Genomic DNA, 18,654 nt, shown 5'->3' on the forward strand with positions numbered 1-18,654 from the left:
GAGAGAAAGCACAACAAAAGAGATTGTGTTGTCCTTGGAAGAGATGTCATAGACGAATTAAATATCTCAGCCTGTAGGGTTCTGTGCCATACAAGTTCTCTGAGCTCTGTGAGAGTGACTGTTCAGGAACACGTGCTAATTCCATGCCCTGTGTTCAGTGCAGAAGCAATGGAGGTATCCATGAGTACTGGCCATTGTCAGTTTCCCTGATATGGGAGGGGGGAATCCAGAGTGCATTATGTAGCGTTTTTATCCATGGTAGGAGCACTGCAGGCTTTTCAACAAAGAGGTTCAACCTTGAAGTGCAAGTCTTCTCTGACTGCTCTCCACCTCTTTTAAAAAGCAGACTTGGGAACAGACTAGCAGGAGTGTAGTAAGAAAAAATATTTGAAGAACTGAAGATTTTTTTCCCCTCTTGCTAACTGTAAAGTATATGCTTTCCCCTAAAATGAAGCAGTGTTAAAGGTAAAACTGGGGGCATCAAGGAAGATTCTTTGCCATTTTAATAAATACCAATAATTCCCTTTTGCCCATGCCCCCTATTCCCAAACTCATTAAAGCAATTTTGGAATTTTTTTTGGTTCTGGAACATATAAGCAAAACCCAAACCATGCAGTCCCTTGAGAATCACTTGCGCAAATTGTATAGGTCAGGCCAAAATAAGTTTCTGTCAAACAGCCTAACACCTAAGCTTATTAGGAAACTGGTGAATTGTACAAAGGGTCTGTATGTAGAGCACTCTCAGAATGAATAAAGGGGCAAGGGGGGGCTCTTTTCACGGTGCTTGTTTTACTTTGACCCCACTGAAAACTCAAGAGGTATTTTAATTGAATGCGTGGCTCAGGCCAGCGCAGTTCCCATAGATTCTCTTCCATGGATCTAAGTTCCCACACATCTGAGCTGGTGGACTCGGAGGGCTGCAGAGTGGGCAGGTGGGTGCACAGCTCAGTCTCATCCCAGGCCAGGCATGAGACTGCACCAGTGCTTCCTCCTTTCCTGCCCACTCCTCCCACCACTGTCTGGGAGGAAACCTCATGGGCATCCCCAGCCGGGGTTGCAGCACACTCTGTTCTGCACTGAAATGCCCCAACCTGGGGCTCCAGCCCTTCTCTCTGGCACATGGACTTTAAAGCGTGAGGTAGAGAAGACCTATTTGAGTTTGTCATCTGCTCTGCAGGGCAATAGTTCTGGTGAGGATGGGCCAGTGGGAAGTAGATCCTGCTTGTAGGGGTCACCACAGCCTCTAAAAACCAAAATGAGATCTCCTCCTCACATTCAACCTGGTATCTCCTCACTTTTTTCTTTTTAAAAGAACACTGAATCTGCTTTTCACACTATTTTGACCCTGTCCTATTGATTTGTCAAGTCTTCATGTGTGAATGAGTGCTGGTACACGGAGAAGCTGAGCTTAAGTGGACAGTAGAATGGGTCTGTGTACTTTGAGTATATTTTCTGAGCTCATTTTTCCTGCACTGCATCCATTCCACTTATGCCACCTCCACGGCACCCCAGGCTCAGCCCATGTGCTGAGCTGACTGTAGAGCTGTATATCCCAGAAATTCAGTCATGCTCCCTCACAGAACTTACTGCACTCTCTCCCAGGATTACACCACACATTTGGAAAACGTTGTCTTGAGTTTTTTTAAGGTGATATGAAGATGTTAGTACATCACATTCCTCCATCAGCAAATAACAAGGGAGGAATAGGAAGAACTCTTTGTATCTGAGATACATTTGTTGTTATTTTTTGGGCTTCTTTCTTCCCCTTCTGAATAAGTACTGTATGTGTCTGGGAGGATTTTTAAAACATCCTTCAAAACACAGGCTTTTTCTCTCCACAGAGAACCAAGACAAAAGGATGGGCTCAGTTGTGTGCAGCTGCTAAAAGAGGGCAGCTGAGGGCAGAAGGGTGGGAGGAGCAGAGTGTCTTAGTATGAGGGAATTGTCAGGGCAAGGATTTTGAGGTGGCATTTGTTGGGATAGAAATGATTTTAGGGAAACAGGGTTGAAGACATGAGGGTTGAAGGACTGCAAGTCCAAGGATGGGAAATACTGGGGAGTTTTAAAGAAAAGGGGATTAGGTGAAGTCTTGGCAAAAGAGAAGGAGACTTGTATCTCAGAAAAAGGTGGTTTTGCCATCAGACAGGAACGTACAGTTTGAGAGCCTGGATGTGGTGCCCTCCAAACTGGATGTCTGTGAATCCCATTGCTCACAGCCTTTGGGCTTTTTGCATGATGTTTGATAGCTGGAAGTGACAGCTTAAGTTAGAGGAGGGTTGCATGTATTCATGGTTGCCAGGTATCACTTGCAATTGGAGGGGCAAAACCCCATCATTTGGTGTGACACAATTCGGGCCAAGCAGAACAGTCTTACCTCTTGCTCCTCTAGGGTTATGACTCTGCTTCCCTTGACCAGCTCAGCCCAATTTTGAGGCTTTTATGGCTAGCTGAAGGATGATCACTGAAGCAAAGGATGCTTCTGCCAAGGCTTTAAATCAGCCATGATGTTTAGAGGCTTTAAACATCTCAGGCTTTTGCCATGATTGCCCCTGCAGAGGTTCCTCAAACTCCCAGATTATGCACCCTCTTCTCCACTCCGTCTTGTACCTTTAGAGGCAACTCTCCTTCCTAATAAACTAAACCATGTGCTGTACAGAAAAGCCTCCTGCTCTCTGAGAATATAACACACCTACTTGTACTCTCAGTGTTTGTTGAGGCACTTTGTGTGAAAACTTTATTTTCAAGGTTTTTGAAAGCTTGAAATGGTAGCAAATTACATTCACCCGAAACTTCAAGCAACTCACACTTTCTTCAAAACTAAAAAAAACCCAAACCGACAAAAAACTGCTAATTCCCAAGGTCACATTCTTAAAGGCTTTTTTCAAAGTGTAGTCCCAGCATTGTTTAATTCATTCATTTTATGATTCTTGTTTGTGAGTGGGCTTGCTTTCTCACATGCAGTTTTCCCTGTGCTCTACTTAAAAAAATCCTTCTAAATCTTTTGAACCCCTTTTGCCAAAATAATTCTCTTTGTTTTTCTGTAGTCAATATGTTTTGCTTTCATAAACTGCTTAATCTGAATGTAATTTTCCTAAATTTTTTCTACTTTTTTTTTTTCTCTTTCCCATTTTTTGTGTCCTGGTGGTGCGCTAAGTGGTAAAATTAGTAATTTTTTGTTTTGGAGCAAAGGCTTGTTACATTTTCACAGGAGAGATTATCAAGAGTGATTTGAAATACTCATTTTAGAACAGCTTATTTACAGATGATACAATTTCAAAACTAATTTAAGAGTGGTAATTTTCTGTCATAGTCTCTGAAACTATCCTCCAGATATTTTTGTTCTTGAGGGCTAAATTTACAGCAGTGCACTAATGCCAGCAGATTTTTCTGGTTTGTCTGTAGAAAATCTTTTTTGTACTATCTTTTTCTAGCCACTATGCTGTGCAGAGGTGCTGAGATTGAGACCAGCGGATAGGTTTACATTTATGTTATATCAGATGAACTAAGCTGGAGCTTTAACTGATAAAGAGCATAAGGAAGGTGATTCATCCTCTTCTTGAAAACTTTATGTTCCACTGATTTATGCAGGAAAGGGCAAATCCTGGATTGGTTTATCTGTGCCTGCTTGTCTGGAGCTGCCTGTGCCTACCAATGGCTGGCAGGGTAAGGCATGTTTTGCTCTCCACAGCCCATGACAACTTTCTTTTCTTTTCCTTTCTTCTAGGCCTGTCCCAGGTTCTCTGTCTTCACTACTGCACCTACACAACCGACAAAGACAGCCCATGCCTGCCTCCATGCCTGGCACCCTGCCCAACCCCACCATGCCAGGATCTTCTGCTGTACTCATGCCTGTAAGTTTTCTTATTTGGCTTTTTTTTTTTTTTTTTCAGGGTGGGAAGTTGTATTGTGTTTGATTCAATCTAAGCAGAGGTGAAAGTCTTCTGGGTTTTGTGAAAACTCAGTGTAGTAAGGAAGGTGGACCTTCTTTGGTGCTTCACCTTAGACTAGAGTATTTCTGATTAAGTTAATGGCTTGCTAATTAGTGTGAGAGTGATTAGAAGCAGTTTACATGAGACTACAGTTTGCGATTCTCATACTTGTTCATGTAGGTGAGATCAGGATGTCTGAGATGGAACAAAAAGATTTTTCTGAATTCAGAAAAAAACTGGAAAAGCAATGCACATAAGCTATGTCAGTGAACTCTAAATGATCCTCTCGTGTGGGATCTAGCAAGAAAGAAATGTGATTTACTTTTCAGGCCCGTTAACTTGCATTTATTGAGAACTAGGTAACAATTCCTGCTCATCTTTCATCATTTTTGGAGGGATAGGAATATTTCCCATCTTATGGAAACCAAAGGACTGCTTTACAACTGTAACTTCAAATTTAAAATTATTTTAGCCTTCTAAGCTTTTCAGTAGAAGACATTTGGGCAGGTTAGGGGTGGAGAAAAGTAAGGATGACATGGGGAAGAGGCGATGGAGAAAGGAGAAGTTTTTGCTTCATCTCACTGTGTTCAGTTTGCAAGACAAACCTGAGAGCAACTGACCATGGGAGGGAGAAAAGCGCTGCTTGTTCTTGCTTTGCTGGATCAAGGGGAACACTCCACAGAGATACAAAGGTTCAGGTTTAGCTGCTGTTTGAGCAATCGTGAATAAGTTATTAATTATTAACTTGTCAATAAGGCTCTCCTGGAATATCGATCAGGAAGTTTAACAAAAAAACCCCATAAGACGTGTCATTGTGGGAAGTTTTTTTCTGGCATGATTCCCAAGAAACCCAAAATGCAACAAACCTCCAGCAGCAGTGTAAGTTCAGTGGCTTCAGTCTGCTGCTGGGGAGCCCTTTGGGCAGCTTTCCTTGCAGAGGAGCAGGTGTGCTCTGGCTGTGAGCATGGAGGTGAGACAGACCCTGTCAGCACTGGCTGCTCCTCCTGCCCCACAGCACTCCTGAGAGGGCTGGGGGGAGATGGCACTGGGAGCTGCTCCTGCCCCATGGAGAAAGGGAAAGGGGGCATTGGCAGCTCTTCTCTGCCAGGGGAGGGTGGGGTATTCACAATTCCCTGAAGCCCAGCACCCATTTTTGCAGGCATCATGGAGGATGGGAGACAACTCCTCAGCACAGGGCACAAAAAATAGGTCCCCTGCTTGGATTACTCAGAAGGACCCAAATGTGTCCTTTTTTGTAAAAGTCAAAGATTCAGCAGACTGGCTCAAAGCAAGGTGGGATGCTCAGCTCTGTCTGGAAGCAGCACCATAACCCTGTTTTACCACCTCTTACAAGGCCTAGCAGTGTTCAGGGCTTGTCTTTTTTGGGGGGAATACCCCCCCGGAAATTATTTTATGGAGGATTTACTGCTATTTATTTGTGTCCCTCCCTCCCTCCCTCCCAGCCTAGTGAGTCTAACTTGCAGAAAGGGCTCTGAACAGCCAGGAGAGGTTTTGCTTTGTTTTTTGTTATCTCAGCAGTGCACGAAGGCTTCTCTTACAAGACATGTGGAAAACTCTTCGCAGCTGAGCAGTCCGAGTGAAGGAAAATCAGCCAACTTGTTTTCCGAGTGCTTGAGATTGTAGATTTCTATTTATGCTTTTAACAAGCTAAGTTGAGCCGCACCGGGAGGGGAAGCTACAATTTTATACAGTGATGCTTTTAAAACCACTTAACTCTGAGTGTTGTTATACTGAAAGGGAGAAATTCATTACAAAAAAGTGCAAACCTGGGTGGCTGCTACATTTGTTTATTAAAGAAACCCTTTCTTTATAATTGGCTGTGATTTTTCAGGGCCGATTCTGATGAAACACAAGCCTACATGCATACACATATTAAATTCATGACACAGATTGTTATTTTCCCAGTCATGACTTGAAGAAATAAAGCTGAGTCCATTTAAATAGAAACCGAGAGTAAATTCTTGCAAGTGTCTCCAGATGTTTTCAAAGCTTTTTTTTGTTTCTTTTAAAAGATGGAGCGACAAATGTCAATGAACTCCAACATCATGGGGATGCAAGGGCCGAACCTCAATAATCCGTGTGCTTCACCTCAAGTTCCCCCAATGCATTCAGAAGCCAAAATGGTAAAAAGAGAATTTTTTAAAATTACTGTATTTTCTCATATTGCTGTTGCATACCAGTTATCCAGACAGTGGGGGGGAAGGGGTGGGGGGGATGTAGCCAGACGCTGCTTACTTCATTCTTAGTCATATGTTATACTCTTTTTTAATATGCTGCAGTAAATTGCCTTTGTGTCTCTGAACTTTCAAGTTGTTCTTAGTCCTAACTGATCTCTCGGTGAGAGGGAACTGAAGGTGAACTATCTGACCCATACTGTGCTAAATGGGATTTTTGGTGCAGATCAGTAGAATTTAAGGAAATGGCCTGGTTGTTTCTCTAATGGTGTCTGTGCTCCGCAACTTGATCTAAAGAAAATTGTCAGTTAATAAAGAGTGCGGTATAAAGTGTTTGCTGCAGAGCCCTTGTTCCTTCCAGACAGAAGCATGGTGTGTCAGAGAAACATACAAAATAATACCTATATCTATCCATCTATCTATATATCTATCTATCTATCGGTTATTTTCTTTTTCTGTGTTCCCATCAAAAAGAACTGTCAGAATTTGGACAAATGTAATTTATTTATATGAGTCAAATGTCATAATAAAAAAACAAAATTGTTTTTTACAGTTGTTCTACATCTTAAAAGGTCCAGGCTTTTCAGGCATATGTACTGATATAGGATTAATGTTCTTAAACTAAACTACAAGTGGACATATATAAGTTTTCCCCAGCTTTATATACACTCTTGTGGAGGTATTTGGGATTAATATCCTTGGAATCAAGTTATTGATGTAGAAATACTTTAGATTTTAAGTTTCAGAATTGCCATTTGCTGCTGTCTAATGGAAATATGAAGACAGAAGTTTTTAGTTTTAACTCTGTAGGGCTTTTATCATCTCAATATACCTCATCATAGTGAAAATGAGGATTAACTTCATTGAACATTTTTCAGTGGCATTTTGCCAAGGTAAAATTGTCATAAGTGAGAGAATGAAATCAAGCTGACAAAGATTAAGCAACCACATATTTTTGCACATTTCTACTTTTCATGACTGGTGCAGCTTTTAAAATTGTTGTCACCCATCCCGAGGCAAAGAAAAATATCTACTTGTCTATAGGTATAGTACATACAGGAGACTCTAGGTTAAGAGCAACAACATATACAAGTTCATTCTACCTCTGTTTTCTTAGGTTGGGTAGGTCATGCCTTTGCCTCACTGTTGGTCTGGGTTAGGCTGTTAACCCAACCTCTGTTAACACTCTTTCTAAAACCACATTCTGTAAACATGCAGCCATTTGGCCAGAAGAAGAAGGATAGCCAAAAATGCTGGCTCCTCCAGCCAAGGAAAACCTGTGGTCGAGAGTTCTCTCTGCTGTACCACACAGTGACAGTGACATGCCAAATGGCAACAGCATCTGCAGCAGAGCTTGTTAAAAACTTTTTGGAATAGGCAAGTGTTTTTTCAATGCAAGTGTAGCTGAGCCAAGCTAAATACTCCTTGGCTGAATAAATCCAAAACTGGCATCTGTTTTGGGGACTAAGGGTTCTGTAGTTTACTCTCTCCCCACACCCCCTGCCTCCTTTTTACTGGTAGTGTGAGGCTACTTAAGAACAAGATTAAATTATTGGTGCATATGGTGAGAATATTGTGCTTTAATAACTGAAACTGTATTTTAATACAAATTACCTTTTAATCTGGGTGAGCAGGTTTTCTCCCTAAATCTAATATATGAAGGCATTTTAATGTATGAATAAATTGCTATCAGTTCCAAAATGTGGTGTAGTGAACAAGTAGAGCCTTTACTTCTGCCACTCTTCCAAGGGTAGAAAAAAATCTGCACACATTAACTCTCAAGAGGTATGACTCAGAGTTCCAGGACTTTTCCTATTTTCAAATGCAGGTTTGTGGTTTTAAAAATATTTTATATTTCTATATTCTAATTTTATATTTTGTTTCTGTATGAACACACATGCAATGTAAAAAGCTTCTTCATTTAGTCACTGCTTTGAGGAATATGAATCTATTAAAAATACTCTGCCTGAATACAAAGTAGTAAAAGTGCAGAAAATTTTCACAGCAAAATTATTTCTTACATGCAAATTCATGGATTTTAAATCAGAATAATCTGTGTTACAGGGATATTTGTTCTTATTGTTAACTGTTTTGCTTTGCCTCATGCTTTCACATACTCTGGTGACTTAGTTAAAAGTCAAAAGTTAAAAGTCAGGATGCTTAGTACCTTATCAGACTGTGTCCTGCATTAGGAAAGAATTTCAGATTTCCCTGGATTCTGCTAGTGCTATTACTGCCGGTGCATTCAGCATTGCTTATGCCCTCTTTGGCTGGCCCACCCCGAGAAGAATGGATGTGTCAAACACCAGAGAGAGTCATCTAAGATGCTTGTAGCTAGTGAATAAGTAACTGGAGAAGTCCAGGGGGCTTTGGGCCTGACTCACCAGGTGCCCAAATCCATGGGAGTATCAGCACTTTTGGGAGGCCTGCGGGAGAGAACGTGGAATAGGTTCCTCTAAATGTGAGACCCAGATGTGAGACCAGACCTTCTGGCCTCATGGCAGCATGTACCTGAGCAATGCAAGCACAGTTTGGCATGCAGCAGTCATAACACTGTTTGGTGACACATGTGACTTGACTTGCCTCTGTAAAATGCATATGAATAAATAATATGTGTAGGGATGCTATGTGATGCCAGGTTTTTTAAAGAAAGCTGATAGATGGCAAAAGATTCACACCCTTGATTGTTTCATAATTGGTTTATATGTGGGAAATAGAAGCCAGTCTGATAAATATATACATTGTCTGATATACAAGCAGATCTGCACATAAATATAGAATATGTGTGGCATAAATGTAATGTTTCTATAATAAGCAATACATATTTTAATCACTTAGTATCACCTGGCATTTATGGAAAGCCACACTCTGCCACCCAAGGTGCTTGCTTCCTTGTTTAATTTTTTTCATGAGAACATTCCATCAAGTATTAAGGTATTGTAGATGACATCCCAGAACTGATTTAATTTATCACAGCAATCTCAGTTTCCCTCACACTATGCCTCTCAATTAGGTTATCACATAATGCTTTAAAACTGTCCTAGTAAATGAATGAGTGAACATCTAAATCAATACTGCTTTCTTCTTAGATTCACAGCCGAGTAGGTAAAACTCTTATGCTGCCCACCAAAAACACACATTGATTTTATATTAAAATATATTGCACTGGAAAGAGGAGGAAACGTATAGCTCCTTAGTGTACATGGTAAAAATATGGCAAAAACATGCAGAGTCGCACGTGTAGCACATTAACATGTGGTTCAGTAGGCTGAAGGTATTATGGAGTTGGAGCTGTTGGCAGTGCCTCTGCCTTAATATACTGCCTACACCTGGCTTGGTTCTGCACTTTCAGAGTGCTGGAGGTTTTAGAACTCGGAAGTGCAATATTGCGTGGATTACTGGAGTGCAAGATAAATAGCGTGCACTGAACCACTGGAAGCCTGTGTGAGAGCAGGTCTTTTCCATGGAGCTGATGCCTTTCTATCTGAATTTTGCATGGCATTGATCTTTACCTGCAGAAATTTATGGCCTCTGAAAAAAGATATAAAAAGCAGACTGGCAATGAACTTAAAAACACAGTTCTCAATTTAATCTATTAATTTTTTCTTTTACAATTTCTGTCTGCCACTTGCTCAAGATGTAGTTTTATAAAATTTAAATTAAATGTTATATGTGTAGCTTGGCTGTGCCTGTAATCCTGACAGAAGGTGTATGTTTCTTTAGAAAAGGAAATATATTATTTCTGTATCAGAAACATAGGACTGTGGGCTGTTGTTTTTGACTTGTAAGCTTTACTAGGCTGAACAGCAAAAAAAACCAAAAAAAACCCCAAAAAAAAACCAGCAAAAAAAAAAAAAAAAAAGAAAATTGAAAGTGTCTGTCAGATGAAAGAGTGAAAACATAACCAGAAAATAACAGTAATAAATTGGTAAAGCACATGTTCCTAATTATATTGGTAAAATAACCAAACCTCCTAATATACCTAAGAATGCTGGACAGCTTTGGCAGAGGAGGAGAGAAGTGAAAGAAATTGCAGTGTCATCAGCACTAATTTTTATTCAACTTAATTAGAGGTAAGGGCCCACATCCTACTGGTGGCTGTGTAAATCCCAGTGCAAGCATCACTCAGCTCTCCATCCCAGAGGAAAGGCCGAGCTGTCTGCAGAGACCTGGCTGCGTTTTGTATGGCTCTAAGACAAGCACGTCTCCCTATCTGCAGGAACACAACAGCCAGCCAATGGAAAAGGCTGGGCCACAAAGGTCCAGGGCTTCCATCAGGTGCAGATTATGGTCTGAGTTTGGATGGAGTCTTCTGCTGCTCCTTGTTTTACAAACAACATTTTGTTTTGCAAATAACATGTGCCCATGATGGTGCAACCAGCATAAAGAGAGAAGCAGCTGGAGGAAGCTCTCACCCCAGCCCTGCTTTGGTGTTTGGCTCAGCCATTGCAGCAGCTCTTGGATGTGGAAGCTAAGAGTGCTGCCCAAACAGTGGTGGCTGGGACAGCTGGTGGCCTTGGGAAGGACATCCCTCTGGATTCCTGCTCTGGGCCCAGGTTTGCAAGGTTTCCATGCTGATTTCAGGCAAGGGGCTGACATAGGCAGTCCAGAGGCACTGAACTCTAGGTTTAGATACTTCACACTTTGTGACTGAAGATACTTTGTTGAACAAAATAAACGGTTTGAAGTCTATGTTTTCCTATCAAGCTGTCTGGGAATGGAATCACTTTAGTAGAACAGCACATAGTGCTTTAGGGCCAGAAGGCTTTCCTTTGCATGAGTTCTGGACTGCTGAGCAGAAAGAAAAATGTTGCATCTCTGCAGAACTTTCAACAGCAATTGCTCATCTTGTACTTCACAATAAAGAAATGAAAGCAGCATAAGAGAAAAAAAAAGTGCAAAGCAACGTCTTCCAAATAAAAAACAGAGTCTTGATGAAATTTCCTGTATCAGTAACTGAGAAGTGTTTTCACAGAAAGAACTGTTGTATAAAGTTAAAACCCACAGTGCTTCTGCAACTGTTGACAAAACTAACTATTCTGAAACTGTATCTCCTGTTATATTTGTGCTTATGTTTTTAAGCCCTCAAAGGCAGTGTGCTCCTGATCTGTGCTTTAAAACCATTCCTGGGCTTTGCCTGCAGACAGCGTGCCTTGCTGTGGATTAAGGTATTATTGTGATAGGTGAAGATAATCATATTCTGGTTTGTTTACTGAAACAGGACCTTGTACCCATCATGCCTAAATTCTGGATTATGTACTAGACTGGGTAGGAACTAGTTCTTAAGCTGTCAGTGGCTCAGTAAGTTCACTGGAGAAGCAAGGCAGCTCAGTTACTTAGAGCTGCTGCGAATATGTGCCGAATATCTGATCTTGTTTCTCCCGAGTGGATATGAATTGCGTTGCCTCTCACAGGCACAAGTTGTAACAATTCCTTGCATTTTTCTTTCTTTGTGTCACTTTATCCTGTGGTGATCTTATCAGCACTATTTCCCTAGAAGAACTTGGATTTTTATTATTTTGTTTGCCTTGATTCAGCTGGGTGTTAAAGTGACCTCGCTTTCTCCCCCACCCACCAGCCCTCACCCTGTCTCTTTCTCCCTGTTTCTTCACCACCCTCTTTCCTTAGAGGATTTACTGTCTTTGTAGATTTGTTTCTCTTTCTCCTTTTCTCCCCAGTGTCCACTCTGATTTTGTAACCATAGCAATAACTGAAATACAATCCCAGTATTTGCTTGCTGTGGCTATCATCTAGCTCAACAGATGAACTGTTGGCTTTTGTGTGTCATAAGGTTTTGAAACTTAAGTCTGATACATCCATATATGCAGGGGTAATTTGTTTGGTGCACAACTGTCCCTTACAGAAAAGGTTTTGTTTGTGTAAAGTTGTGTGTCAGTGGGTGCTGGTGCAAGTAAAAGCAAGCCCTCATGGTAGTGAAGCCAGAGAGGGAAACTGTGAAAATAAAAATGTGGTTGTGTTACAGGGAAGTTCTGCTTCACGCAGATGTATTTCAGTCTCTTTCTTGGAATATGTACAGCTTTCATTTTCCAGGATTTTTGCAAGATCCACAAATAATAGAAATTGTTTTGAGCTTCAGGCTGTTGCACATTAAGCCCAGCATTTGATTGGGATGTGCTAGCACATCTCATGACAAGTGGCTGGGGGAGATGGTTTTGCACACTTTACCAGGCCCCTATTTTAACCACTGAGACACAAGAGCTGGAAAAAAAATCCTCATGGCAATAAATTTCTTCTTTATGGACAGGCTTAAAAAGTATTTTCTAAAAACTATGCAGTAGCTAATGAAGCAGTTTATTAATTATGGTAGTCTTCCTGTGAAATAAATAATTTCAAACTGTTGAACTGAGAGAGAAAATTGAAGTGACTCACAAGAGGCCACACAATTTGTCAGTGGAAGAGCTGAAACAAGCACAGAAGAATTTCTGGCTGCCGGTTCCAGAAAACACAGTTTCTGTCTGAGAAAAATTTATGCACATTTTTTTTTCACCTTAATATTAATGTTGGTAATATCAATATAATTGTTGAAATACACTGTTTTTTCATGACTAGGGGAAGAATGAGGAGACTGAACTCTTCGAGCTTACAGGGAGTGCAGGCTCAAATTTAGGACTCAAATCTGAATGAAGGTGGCGCTTTGTGTTTGGATTTAATGCCCCTGAAATTTCCTGAACTTTACTGATGAGATTTTGGCTCAGAATGACAAAAATTAACTGATCTTCTGAGACTTCTGTCATCTGAGATGATGGAAGCCTTGTGAGATCAGCTTCCCTGGCATCGTGGCTTTCACTGAAATCTCGGGAGAGCACTTACTTTCACATAATGTCAACCATATCCAAACCAGGACTAAAGAAAACCCCTGCAGAGCTCCTTGTAAGATCACAGACATGTTTGAAACCCTGCTACAAGCTGTGTGCAGTCCAAGGGAACGTTCACAGCATTTGTTGTTTGTTCTGTCAGATATGGCCGGTGACACTTCTCAGTGCTGGGAAGGATGTGCACTGTTCTCCAGATGTTCATTAGGACAACTCCTCATTTATGTTCAGAGGAGGTAATTTAAAAACTGGGACAGGCTGGGTCTCCCACCCTGGAAACGCAGCAAACTATGCTCAGCTCTGGTTTTTACCAGCAAATTGCTGGCCAGTAAAGTTTATCTAAGCTTTTAGTGTATAAAATGCTATAAATAATCTTCCCAAATGTGCTCTGTAGTCAGACTGCATGGGATGCAGCGTAGGTTGTTGTGTCCTCTGCACTCTGCATCCCCTTTATTCTGACTGCTGCACAGCCCCCTCTATGGGGCGTCCCCCCAGGGGACCTGAGCTGCCTTTACTCCTTTAGTTGCTCATGTGCTGAGGACTGACTCTGGCAATGTGGGCACATCCAAGTTACTCTGCTTTAGATAGTTCCCTTCATTTCAGAGAATTTACATTACAAAGAAGACAATGAAATACTGGACATTGCTGGAATATTGCAGAGGCAGGGGGAACGTTTGACCAGCTGAAGGTGAACTAGCATGAAGATTTGACTAAAAAACTGTCAGGTTCTTTAGGAATAGAATTCAATTTATGCAAAAACTTCCTCTTCTAGTTATGAGTGTGCCTTTTTTTCCTCCCATTTTTTATATTAAAATCACAATGAAACCAACTGTTTTTCATATTGAAAAAATGTTCCACAAATCTTACTTTAAGATAATATCAGATTCTTCACTTAGTGACAATATTAGTGGGGAAGAACTTTAATTTAGGATTGTTATCTTCGTGATATATATTTTCATTCATGAAAGCTTAGTCTTAAAATTATGTCATTAAGAAAAAAAAAAGCTCTTGTAAAATAGCAAACAGTAGACAGGATTTCTGCAGTTTTGTTATTCAGTTTACTGGAAATTATTTAAAATCAAACGTCCACCTTTTCACTACAACTCCTCTCCTCTCCATTTTAGTTTTCCAAAATGAGTGCTGAGAAAGGAGGCAAGCCCCACAAGCAACTTAAAATTGAATTTCATAATCCTCTACTTTTATAATATCAGAGTCAAGAATTTTAGTATAGTCAAAGATTACTTTTCTAATTTAGCCCTGATCCTCAGCTGTAAACTTGGATGAGTCGACTTCAAATGAGTTGCATGTTTTTTTGTATCATCTCTGGACCTAGTTTATACTTCTGAATTTCAGAATTTCCTTTAGGTGAGATTTGGCCCTTCCAGAATTTGATACTGCCAGGTAAGCATTTTGTTTATTTTGGTTTTAATTTTTTTGTTTAGAATTCATATTCTGTATTTTACAGAATGTTCTGCAGACTACATGCATTCTGACTACAGAGCATATGTGGGAAGGTTATTCATAGCATTTTATGCACTAAATATTTAATACGTATTTGCCTCTTATTCTTGCACATTGGTGTTTTGACAACTGCTCCAGAATCTCATATGAACTTTATCTGACTTCACTTTTCAACTCAGCTTCCTGTAGGTGTTCATTACATAATATTTAAGGATACATTATTTTCTCTAATCCCCAGAATAATACCAGATGATTTTTATAATTGATTCATCATACCAGACAACCACCAGCAATTTTGTGACAGATATTGGTATCTGTCCCTAGTGATTCATAAGGAAAAATTGCCAGATATTTCTTTGAAAGTGATGGATGATTCATGTTGTTATATTTAGGTCACATTATTCTGGAATGTTTAAATTAGACTACAAGCCACCTTTGAATATACACGTGCAAACATAGAGTACATTTTTACTTTCCCATCTGGAAATACATATAAAGTCCCGGACTGTTTGCAAGTCACGAGAAATATTGTTATCTTTTTATTTTGGTATTTCAGTTCACACTCATACTAATATGAAAAGTTTAGTAATGGCATATCCTCAATGCTGCCCTTAAATGCCAAGGTTATACATGAAGTCCAATGGGATGTAGCAAATGTTTAAACTTTTATTAAAGCCCGAAGCCTAAAATAGACTTTACTAGACTTGTACAAATTATTTTAAATTATGTAAATATTTTTAATATGTCTGGCTTCTGACAGAACACCACTATACACTGAAGTATGACATTCACCTTACTGTGCCAACTTTTTAGGTTTTTTTTTTTTTCTTCCCAAAATACCTAGCATCATTACTGGATTTGACTAGAGTCTGCTTTATGTGCTGCTTGTGGTTCAGGAGAAATATATGTGAAGAGGATGGACTGTGTTCCCTGACTGTTAACAGAGGCTCTTTAGCGTGAGGTTAAGCGTGAACGTTGTTTTGGCTGCCAACAAAGCAGCCAGGAGATACCCAGGGTAGGGGTGGGGGAACTCCTGATCTGCTTTCCATCTAATGGACGTGTGCAGCTGCTCTGCAGGCTCTGCAGGCTGCTGTTGGTGTGCAACTGTGTGGCTATGTCAGAGAGAAAACTATTTATTTGGAGGTTTGTAACAGATACTGCTCTAACTTCATCTTCCAGGAATTATATTAAATTAAAAAATACTGCCAAAACATTAATATATGGATGTGTACAAAATCTGGGGTTTTTAGTTCTTCATTTAAACTAGAGGCTGTTGTAGGTGATAGTAAGAGCTAGCAGTCTGAAGAGCCCTAGGTTTATTGGTCAGACGTTTGAACATGTGAATATTTGTGCACATATCCATATTTCTTTCCTGTGGTTATGGTGGTTTTCTTTCCTCCTCCATTCCATGCAATTTTGCTATGCAAGCATAATCTTATCTAGGCCTGTTTGGGTAACTTTCTCCATCTATTTATTTGCATATTACCTTATCTTCTGTTTAGAAACCACTTTTCCTGAAATACTTTAGAATACTGAAGAAAAATAAATGTCTGAAAATCCATGTGTGTTATCCAAAGAACACTTGCTCACACTTAGGGTGGCTACCATTTGCACAAAGAAAAAGCAATTTGTTCAGCTATGTGAATTTGGTGAGGCTTGTCAGTCTTCTAAATCATGTTAGTGGTGGATTAGTTTGATTGGAAACTTGATCCAAGCAATGTTTGAATTTTTTGCATACTGAGTTCCCAGGGGTAATATAGAGTTTATGTGAAAAAAGGTATATAACCACATAAGTATTGAAAATTAAAATAGAAATGAATTGCCTTTGGTGAAATTTGTGGTTACTGGGATTGTTCAAGGATACCGAAATCTTTCCTTTAAATAAGAAATAAGAAAATAAGGTAGCTTAATCTCATTTAAAGGTTTTAGAAACTAAAACTTCCTTTTCTACTGCACTTAAAATTCAATATGTGTTTATGCTAGTCTTAGTAAAACTGGTATATGTGACTCATGATGCTAGTTTAATACTGCCCACAAAAATCCAAATAACATAGCTATGACTTGTAGTACCCATCCAGTATGTTCTTTCCTCCTACAGGAGGGAAGGAGGAAAGCTATCCCTAGGGCTCCCAGTCCCTGCAGCCTGAGGATGACCAGATGGATGAAGTAACCCTAAACTTCCTCCCGTCTTTGGTTTGTTCCCTTCATAGTGAAAAAACCATGAACATGCATTTCTCTGGAGCCTGTAAGATCTTCCTGCAAGGACTTTTCAGGTCTAAAGTAAAAGTGAAGCTCTCTTGAGTTGCAGGTGTGAAGATATGATAAGGAACTAGGATTAAGTCCTGGATGTCTTTAAACAGATTCTAAATTCTGTTTAAAAAAATCTGCTGTAGATTCTGTGAGTCTCCTGCCAGTTACAGGACAGGAGAAACCATGATGCACACGGAGTTGGGAAATGCCATTTGCCTGAAGCCATGAGGTGCCTCCATCCTTTGTTTCTCAGTGGGATGTTACCATCACAAGTGATGGACCATATCCACACCAATAGTGACAGCACTGTGCCAGGAGCCTCCCTGCAGAGGCTGAGGCAAAAGGGAAGGAGAGGAGCCCAACAGGCTCTATTCAGGCTCTATTCAGGCTCTATTCAGGTTCCAGGTGCTTCCAGGGCTGATACTGGGCCACCATATCCAGCGAAGAGAGACAGGCCACAGTCCTGGTGCTCCTGAGGTGAAGGAGCAAATGTGTCATCTCTGCAGGCACTAAAGCAGGACCCCTTCCCCCAAAGTGTTTGTGAAAGTGTATGAGAGCCCAGTTCTCACCAGCAGACATCTCCTGACCCTTCCCAAGCCTCGGTGTAGGGTAGGCAGGGGCTGGTGCTGGGCTTTGCTTTGCAGGACAGCCAGCAGTGCATCCAGGTCTCTGTGGCTGCTCCTCTTCTTTGATGCAGAAAGATACTCAGGACACTCCCCCAAACCCTTCTCTGCTTTTACACACCCAGCAGGTAATGTTAGCATGGTATCAGTGAAAACTCTACCTGTCCACTTGAATCTCTGTGTACATCTGATGTATCTCCCATAATAAATTATGCACTTGGAGGAGCAATAACAATAGCTGAGATTCTTGAGACAAGAAGAGTCACATTACCAGAAGCACCAAAAAGGCTGATTAAAATTAAATCGTAGCAGACAACAGTTGTGTTACAAAGGAAGGCTCGATTACAGCCAAATCACTTTCTTTGCTAACCTCTGACTTATTTATTTCTCCTGCATGCTGCAGTCTGCATACTCTTTCTGATTGTAATGAGCATTAATTGATTAGCTGGATCTATGAAGAGCTTGAGCACTCGTAAGTACTATCCCAGTGGGTACACAACTAAATAGTTTATGAGGTAATTAGTATTTTAATGCCTTTTCTAATGAGCCTTTTCAGTAATGAAATCTCATGAGAACATTATTGGTTCATATATATTTCTTCAGACAAAACAAAAGGTAAGCTAATGTTATTAAGAGATTTTAAAGCTAGTTTATAAAATGGTTTTCAGTAACTTATTTTTGCCTTGGTTCATTTTGCTTTATTTAAAAAAAAAAAAAAGCCGTCTTAGTTTTTTTCCCTGCTCTGCCTCTTGCAGTCCTCTCTTTTGACAGAATTCTTACACTATACTGCAATTTCAAATAATTGGGATAATTTCTGAGGCTGCCACCCGATCTCCTAAGCTCAGCTGTAAGTAAATAATACCATACTGTCTGAGAGTGTTGTTTCAGATGTGTTCTCATCCTGGAAAAAAACCAACTCTGTGCCTGGCTGCACAGTGCCTTGGATTTATGATCTGTCAAGTTTGATAGAATGACCAACCTCCACAAAGATTTTCAATGTCAAGCTGAGCTCTATTCTGGTGGCTTGAAAGCAGCACAGAACTTGCAACCGTACAGGCAGTCTTCAGCTTTGTTGTATATGCTCCATTTTACCTATGTTTAATCCACAGTGGAAAGGACAAGTCCTTTGCCTTGAATCTTATTTTTCTGGTACCTAAGAGAAGACAGCTGAATATTGCATTTCTGGAAAAAGATTTTTTAGTGTATGAATGGCTCATTTTATCATTGGCCACAGAGATTTTTGTTCTCTGGAGATCACGAGGTCTCAGTAGCTTTTATGTTCTCATCTCTCTTAGGGCTCACTTCTAGGTGGAAACTGCAGTCTTGTGCTGAGTGGGAATTCAACTGCAGTTTAACAGCAAAT

General features: G+C 40.3%; 1 protein-coding gene across 1 annotated transcript in view; it reads left to right on the forward strand.

The window, feature by feature from the left end:
* CREB5 (cAMP responsive element binding protein 5) overlaps positions 1-18,654 on the forward strand; it is a 211,949-nt gene that overhangs the window by 135,873 nt on the left and 57,422 nt on the right. The window contains exons 5-6 of the mRNA XM_058805818.1: positions 3,725-3,851; positions 5,963-6,073. Coding sequence (XP_058661801.1) covers positions 3,725-3,851; positions 5,963-6,073 — 238 coding nt within the window. The remainder of the gene's footprint in view (positions 1-3,724; positions 3,852-5,962; positions 6,074-18,654) is intronic.

Source organism: Ammospiza caudacuta, chromosome 1, assembly GCF_027887145.1.
Source record: "Ammospiza caudacuta isolate bAmmCau1 chromosome 1, bAmmCau1.pri, whole genome shotgun sequence".
NCBI classification, from domain to species: domain Eukaryota; kingdom Metazoa; phylum Chordata; class Aves; order Passeriformes; family Passerellidae; genus Ammospiza; species Ammospiza caudacuta.